Source organism: Pinus tabuliformis, chromosome 9, assembly GCF_031772625.1.
Source record: "Pinus tabuliformis cultivar Carrire ecotype Pingquan chromosome 9, CPIR1, whole genome shotgun sequence".
NCBI lineage: Eukaryota > Viridiplantae > Streptophyta > Pinopsida > Pinales > Pinaceae > Pinus > Pinus tabuliformis.
In genome coordinates, this window is record NC_142307.1 from 1,358,624,172 (window position 1) to 1,358,632,764 (window position 8,593).

Below are 8,593 nucleotides of genomic sequence, written 5' to 3' on the forward strand. Positions count from 1 at the left end.
ACTTTCACTCATGAGCATTTGCCATGATTGGAAGGCACAGCTATTAGTAGAGTACTCCAAGGATTGTCGGGCATCAGAGATCTTGGAGGGAAGCTCTATAGATGAGCGCTATAGGGTGATGGATGAGGTTATATACTACAAAGGGCGCATATTCTTGGTTTCAGGGCCCTAGTTGAGGGAGCGCATCCTTCGTGCAACTCATGATTCTCCTTTGTCTGGACACCAGGGGTTCAAGAAGACCTATATGGCAGTTAGAGAGTGCTTCACCTGGAAGGGCCTCAAAGGGGACGTGTTGAGACATGTGCAAGAGTGCTAGGCTTGTCAGAGGAACAAAAGGGAGTTGACCCATCCAGCAAGACTATTGCAGCCTCTTCCCATCCTTGAGGGGAAATGGGAGAGTATCTTTGTGGATTTCATCATCGGACTTCCCTCAGTACAAGGGAAGGATTGTATTTTTGTGGTGGTCGACCGGTTGACCAAGTTTGCACATTTCTTTGCCATTCCGACACGATATTCAGCTTCACAAGTGGTAGAGTTGTTCTTTAGGGAGGTCTTTCACCTGCACGAACTCCCTAAGACTATAGTTAGCGACTGAGATAGCCGATTCATGGGGGGATTTTGGCAGGAGCTTTTCAAGCTAGTTGGCACTGAACTCACCCCGAGCACCAGTTATCATCGATAGACCAACAGCCAAACAAAGAGGGTGAACCAGTGGTTAGAGGGCTATCTCAGGAACTATGTGACAGGGCAGCAAAGGGTTTGGATTCAACGGCTACATTTGGGAGAGTATTGTTACAACACGACACATCATATGTCCATTGGCATGACTCCTTTCCGTGCTCTATATGGTTATGATGCTTTGTCTTTCACTAACATTGTTTTTGGAGACAGTCAGGCCCCAAAGGCCAAAGATTGGATCCTAGAGAACCAATATATCCTCAAGTCTCTTAAGGATAACTTGTAGACAGCTCAGAATCAACAGAAGATGTATGATGATAAGCATCGAGTGGAGAGGCATTTCGAGGAATGGGCCTTGGTGTACCTTCGATTACAGCCATACTGGCAGTCCACTCTGAAGCAAAAGGGGGCCGAGAAGCTACCACTGAGATTTTTTGGGCCTTACAAGGTGATCAAGAGGGTTGGATAGGTGGCTTACGAGTTGGAGCTACCACCAGGGAACAAGATCCACAATATTTTCCATGTTTCATGCCTCAAGAGGGTGTTGGGGCAATAGGTTACAGCAGTTGTAGAGTTGCTTCCACTTGATGATGAGGGGCACCTAGTTTTAGAATTGGAGACCAAGGAAAGGAAGCTCAGAAGCAGGATAATCAGGGAATACTTAGTGTGTTGGAAGAGCTTACCGGATGAGGATGCTACTTGGGAGGTTGAGCACATACTTGAGCATCCAACATGGAAGTTGCTTGGGGACAAGCAACATTGGGAGGGGAGGACAGTAATGTCCCTTCCTAAATTAATTTGGAACAAAATTAATCACTACATTTTGGGGCCAATTTTGAAGGTGATGAGGCCCATTTGATTTTATTAGGAGGCTTAGAATTTAGTAGAAGTTATTTTGGTGCGGTTAAGTTACACGTGGGGGCCACCCACACTAGCAGAATACGCACTCCCTAGTTCAGATTGCATGAGAGGAGAAGTCAATGGCTAAGTGAGGGGCCCGCGATGGAGGAAAAAGTGCTCCATGAAATCTATAAAAGGAAGGCAGCTCTCCTCATTTCATCATCTTTGGCATATCGAATTTCTCTTTGGTTGCTCGAGCTGCTTTGCCGAGTCACTTGTTGTTTAGCAAGAGTTCTTCAAGCGGAGAGCTCAAGCTTTCTTGGGGGGACTTCGAGTGCCACCCTAGAGAGGTTCTTCTACATTCTTTCGGAGGAGGTTGTCATTGTGATTTCCAGCAGTTGCATCCATCATCTCCAGGTGGTACGTATTTCTGGAGGACGCAGTGAAGGGAGGCCGAGTTGTGATTGTGAGATCTTCCAGAGGAGCTTTGGCTGAGAGAAATTTCGGAAAGGAGGCATAGGTGTTTCGCTGCCCTTTTGGCAAGTTTGGGAGCTAGAGGAGAGAGCTCCTATTCAGTGTGACCTTTGCACTTCCTGGGCCATCACAGAGGAGGCATATTGTGCACATGTGGGAGGTGGAGTCTCAGCTATTGAGGTGATCTTTGTCGGGAGAGTTAAGGGAAGCACTTGTGGAGGAGATTGCTACTTTTCTGGAGCCTTGGAGGAGGATTTTGTTGGTATCTTTGCAGGTCGTGTGCTACAACAGTCTTGGAGGGCGTAGGGCCTCTTGGATGTTGATTTTGGGAGGTTGGAATCAGACCAAACCCTTTCTGAGTTTTTGTGGGTTTTGGTCAAGGCGCTTGGGGTTAATTTTGCAGCGTTTTCTGAGCACCGGAGGTGGGGTTTCTAGCAGTTCTTTTCCAGCTAGCGGTGCAGTTTTCTAGGCAACGCAAAGCATTAGAGGAGCAATCATTATCGGCATTTGAGATCACTGTCTTATCACCTGGGTTTTGTCACGCTTGCCATTGAGGCAAGCCCAGGTGCATTTCTCCATAATATTGTACTTGCTCCATTGGATTAATAAAATGGCTAATAAATTGGCTCAAGGGGTTCTTACTTCTGGAGTTTTCATGAGTATTTGTTGAATGTTTAAAATTTATGTATGTAAATCGATTTTGCTTTATATATCACTGTTTATCCAAGTGTGGAACATTACAATGTCGCTGAAAGATACATGCTTCCCTCCGTGCTAGAAACTGCAACAGAAGTGTCATCTTTATATTTAGAAACATCAATAATACACATGTTTTTCAGTGCCCCTTCTGCTTGCACTTCCAACCTGTCAATTCTTGTTCCTGCCTTCCTCTACTTGAAGCACTCCCTATTGATTCAACTCTACTCCCACTAGATCTCCTTTATATGGCCTCTTGTCACTAATGCTTCTGAATTCAAAATTAGTTGGGCAATACTCTTTGTTTCGTCTTGTAACAGTTGAGAAACAACCTCATCTATCTTGAGATTCTCTGCCTTTTGCTCCCGAGTCCCACTAATGGCAATAATAAGATTATCCCAAGAATCAGGCAGACTAAAAAATAAGAAGACATTATTCAACATCCTTTATCACATCTCCAATGGCTTTCCACAGCTTTACAATAATATAGAAAACATTTAGGTCATCAATCATCCTATCACCATCCTTCACCTTAAGGGCATATAACTTCTTTATGAATATTACGTTCATGAAAGACCTGGATTGGATTCATTCAGCTTATGGAGCCCATCAGAAAGCCCCTACATTGTACTTGCATTTGACACATTCAGTCGGACAAGTTAAAGGCCAATCAAGGCAATGGCCTTCTCATGCATCTTATTCCAATCTTCCTACTTCATGGTATCAGGCTTCTTGTCCTTCATGATGACATCCTTCGGCTCTATCCTGATAAGAAATACTCCATTAGTTGAGGCGGGTAAATTTCTTGATCCCTGATAGCTTCCCATTGAAGCTCAACTCACTGTAGCGCACCAAACCGAAGCTCCTCAACCACAGACAACTATAGATCTGATCAGCCACAGAAGTGAAACACATCAGCTTCAAAACACAAGCTCTCCACCCACACAGCAATCCAAAATCTTAAGTTTCCTCATCTTGACAAGGAAAGTATCCCCTTGGTGCCAACAAAGCTCTGATACCAACCATTAACTTCATAGTAGAGCCTAGAGTGTGCATAAATTGAGCAGTAGAAAAATAATAATATGCAAGGGATCTCCAACAGGCAATATATATAGCCGAATATAATGCGCATGGCAAGATAAGAGAGGAATAATACAAAACACAAGGGCATAGAGTTTTGATGATGGACGGCCTAAGTGAATACTAGGTAACCACTAAATTAATGATCAAGCACAAAGAATCACAATTATTAGATATAACAAGCCAATGAGGCCTATTTATCTCTTGATGCTTGCTATTTAAACATGAAATGCCAATGGACACCGTAGATGAGATTATGACTATTCTCACCGAACAAAACATGAATTATAAGTCATACTCGTCAACAAATAATTATAACATTGGATAAACATGCTGGCTTGATATGCTTTATGGATCCTCGTTAATGTCACTGCTCAAGAGGAATTGACATACTCCCTGGCCATGAAATAGTGATATGAACAAGTAATATTACTTGTCTGAATGATAATGTCTGCATGGCTCCGAACTTGGAAAATGTTAAAAAAAAAAACACCTTTCCAACAATAAGGCTTTTCCACACCACCCAACTACTTCACACGCGTAGAATTGTGTCGGCAATGTTAACTGTAGCTCTCAGCTAACAATTACTTTCAGTGTTCTTGTCCGTCTTCTAATGAAAGACACACAAGATCAACAGTGAACATCTATCTGGCCAGCTATAATGAAATGTATAGAATAATCAGGCAGATACCAATTTTGCATTTGGTACATTAACGGCTCTCACTTACCCACATCCATTAAAGTTGTCTTCATTAGTATAACAAACACCCAATCCAAGGACGACCCTGTTTATTTGCCAGATATCTACTTTTGAACTAAATTCTGAAAAGCTAAACCTACGAATCAACAACATAACTGTCAATTATTAGCCCGCTTTTGGCATTTGCATGGATCTACGGTAAGCTATTTATTTTTCTCTTGAATGTTTGTCTGTAATGAATAGATTTTCTATTTTATAAACTCAAAAAGTTTAGCAACTCATAATTATTAAACTAGTGAGGCACAGGGTATTTAGTCTATTGTCTATTTTAGACAGCCACTCGTGATTAAAGTTATTTTAGACTAATCTACAATAAGCTAAAATCTCTCTTAGCTCTCACTTTATATTTATATATATGAAGTGATACAAGGCCAGGGACAGTTTTCTTGAGATTCTCAGTTATTCAATTGAATAAATTTATCTATAAAGTTTGTTCAAAGGGGTTGGATTTAATGGTGGAAAAAAAGAGTTTTTCAAGATGGTACAAGGTTCAATTCCCACGAGGGCTTCCCTAGAGTTATGTAGCACCTAGAGGTAGTGGTCGAACATGTTGTTGCATTCAGAGAGACCATATTAGATAGTTTCATCACCTATGTATATATAAGAAGATCAAAGCCCACTCCATGTCCTCCTGTAGAAAGAAATCAAAGGATCTTAGCTCGAGTGGTTTGGTGAATAATTCATTTCCCCAACTGTGTCGGTTCAAGTCTCTGGAAACATGTTGTAGCTATCCTGTTTGTAGCATTTATGAAATAAGTATATTTGGTGTAATAGTAGCAATGGAGATCTTTCAAAGTTACCAATTCTCCATAAAAATTCCAGTTCCAATTTAAAAAATAAAATAAAATAAAAAACAATCCATAAAGTTAAAAACATGAAGGATTTGTGGATTAGACTATACTTCTACAAAAAGTTCCATTTTAAAGTTTCCCTGTCACGCCACCAGTCCAATATCAATTCAAAAGAGAATGAACCTTACACGCAAAGATCAAACAGAAAAATACCTAGGGTTGGTATGTATCCGAACCCTCCACTGATCAGGTGAGTTAGGTATAACCAACCCTTCTGAGCCAGGTTTATCCCCCAATCCTTTGCTATGCTCAGTCAGGTAACGTAAATTTAGTCAACCCTTCTAAAGAAGGGTGGGTTGTATATTGATGTTTCATTTTCAGAAAGAAACAAAACACAACTAACAAAAATCAGTTCAGCCTTTAAACCAACCCAAATACTCAATGAATTTCAGACTGACAGACACCAATCACTTCAAAACCCACCAAACATTCAATCAATTCAACCGCCAGACATTCCATCAGTTGAAATCGCACCTTCAGTCAAGCAAATTAATGGCAGAAAGATTGACATCCTTCGATTTTTTCAAAGATGGAAAAAAATTGTTGGACACATACGAATAGTATGAAGTCGTAGGCTTTTACCCAGTGACCCATTTGCCATGACTCGCTATTTGCCCACTACACAACCGTGCAAACATGGACCGTTTTTTTCACCAGCAAACACGTGTGTTTTCATCAGCAGCAAACCCCACCCAGAACTGCTTCTAAGCCTAGCTCTGAGCTACATATATTATATTATATACCCCCTCTGCGTGATAAACGTGGGCATGGAGCATCAAATCCATCCCTCTGCAAAAGAGAAAAGACAATTTCCCTAAAAAGGGATCCTATTCCTTTCGTATATATACCTGCTACATTCCCCCAATATGAAAAAGTTACAAACCGGCTGGATTGCTGGTATTCAAGAATAATTCATACACGCTCTGCTGTATACGAGCGAACATAGATACCTACACTTTTGTCACCATGTCCTCCCGACTAAGACGTTAGAATGCTTATGAACACGGATACTTACACTTTTGTCACCATGTCGTCCCGACTAAGACGTTATAATGCTTATGATGCCCAATTTTTATAACTGACAAAAAAAAATTGGGTATAAATATATATGGCTAAATTTTATTTGTCTGTCTAGAGTCTTTGAGACAACAACAGGAGAATCGCCATACTTATTCAGAACTCAGACTGAGCATGTTGTGTGTCAGGACGCAAGACAGGCCGAAAGCCTTTATTCTGTTGTCCTTGGAATATATGCTCATTTCTTATCACGACTTGCTTTAATCGGGGGATAGGCTAAACGGCTCTTCAGATCACTTTACTTATTCACATTCCCATGTGTCACGCCCTGCAAATTCCGTCCACGAGCTCGTATTGGAGTTGAACCGTTTTCAACCAATACAAATATCATGCCTGCCAAAATTCCAGGCATACTAATCAAACACGCGATTGAATTTGTCAGATCCGGAAGCCCTTTCACTTTGGCTTTGAAGTAGAACACACCCATTTCTTATTAATTTTGTGGTATCTTCCCCATCTCACGTTAAAGAGTCCACTGGTTTCATTCCTAAAACCAAAGACATTTTTGTTGAAGATCACGATATTTTAGTTAGCTTTGATTCAGTGCCTCTTTTCATTAAAATTTCGATTTTTCAAATCATGGTTATGATCTCAAAGCTTGTTTTGAAATTTTTAACTCTGTTAAACTTTGCTTCTCGTTTACTTTCTCTTTTTTTCAAAGGCATTATTTATGAGCAAACCGAAGGTATTGCAATGGGTTCATCTCTATTCTTTTCTTTGAAAGGTATTATTTATGAGTGAACCGAAAGTATGGCAATGGGTTCATCCCTATCTCCTATAGTTGCTAACATCTTCAGGGAATACTTTGAAATCAAAGCTTTTGACTCTTGGCATCAAAAGCCGAAGTGTGTGTTGGTTCTAGTTCATCGATGACACTTTTGTCATTTGGCAATATGGTTTGGCTACACTTAATGCCTTTGTTTCCCATCTCAATAGCATATCCCATCATATCTAATTCACCATGGAAATTGAAACTGATAAATCTCTCCATTTCTTAGATTTCCTTATTACTTAGCAACATGATGCTTCTCTAACCCACCAAGTCTATAGAAACAAGACCCACATTGATCAATGTCTCCACTCCCATTCTCACCACCAACCCAGTTGTTCTAAAAACTATCATCTCCCAAGCCCTTAAAATCTCTACCCCTTAATTCCTTCCCTCGGAAAAATCCCACATATTCCAAGCTTTCATAACCTATGGCAATAAAGTTTTTGATTCCATCTCCAATCCCAAATTCACCCCCTTTGTTTCGTCATCTCCTCCCCAAGGCCAAGTCTCACTCCCCTATATTGAGGGAACCACTAACCTCATTGCTAAGATCTTATCAAAAAGGAACATGAAAACCATTTTTGAACCTCATAAAACTTTGAAGCAGATTTTTCGGTCAATGATCTAGGTGGCTCCAGAAACACACAAGACAAAGAGGGTTTATGAATGCTTGAAAATCAAAGTGTTCAAAATTATGTCAACCTAGGACTAGAGCGTAGATCTCGTCGTCCTAATCACGGAGGTGCGAACGGTTCGTCAATCCGAGCTCATATGAGGGAGAACGAGCCAATCAAAGTTGTGGGTTGTGGGCTAAGTTTAAGTGTCCTACAATTTGACCGACCCCGAGGCATGAACCCTAGCTCCTGAAATCGGTCGAAATTGGGCCTCGTTAATTTGTCCAATATCCCTTATTTTCTTAAACTTTGAAAATGACCCCCTCTTTAAAAATCAAACAAAAATTATAAATGAGGTGGCGGGGCACCACCCCCACCACCCCAAAGCTACATTACAAAAATTTTATAAGGGCCAATAGGCCATGACCCCCGTCGGCCTAACCCCAAACCTTGCAAAAATTAAAAAAATTATTAAAGTTTGGCTCGGTGGCCATCACCCCGCTGAGCCTTCCACCAAACATCGTAACAATTTTAACCACAAAATGGGGTGGGCACAGGCCACCTCCAGTGGACCCGACCCACACCCCAAAAAGCTCAAAACAACGGCACCAGAAAATCCGGTAAGGGATCCGGCGGGGATCGAACCTGCCTGGCGCACGTGGTCGGCCCCCAAGCGGGCAGCCCCATTTATGCAGAACAGTACCAATGGCCCTCCACGAAACCCGTAGTACCAACTAACCTGCGCACCAAG

General features: G+C 41.4%; 1 protein-coding gene across 1 annotated transcript in view; it reads right to left on the reverse strand.

The window, feature by feature from the left end:
• The window catches only part of LOC149153551 (OVARIAN TUMOR DOMAIN-containing deubiquitinating enzyme 4-like), a 374,498-nt gene extending 368,425 nt beyond the window's left edge, over positions 1-6,073 (reverse strand). The window contains exon 1 of the mRNA XM_089441047.1: positions 5,935-6,073. Coding sequence (XP_089297173.1) covers positions 5,935-5,980 — 46 coding nt within the window. The 5' untranslated portion in view covers positions 5,981-6,073. The remainder of the gene's footprint in view (positions 1-5,934) is intronic.
• Positions 6,074-8,593: the final 2,520 nt, after the last annotated feature.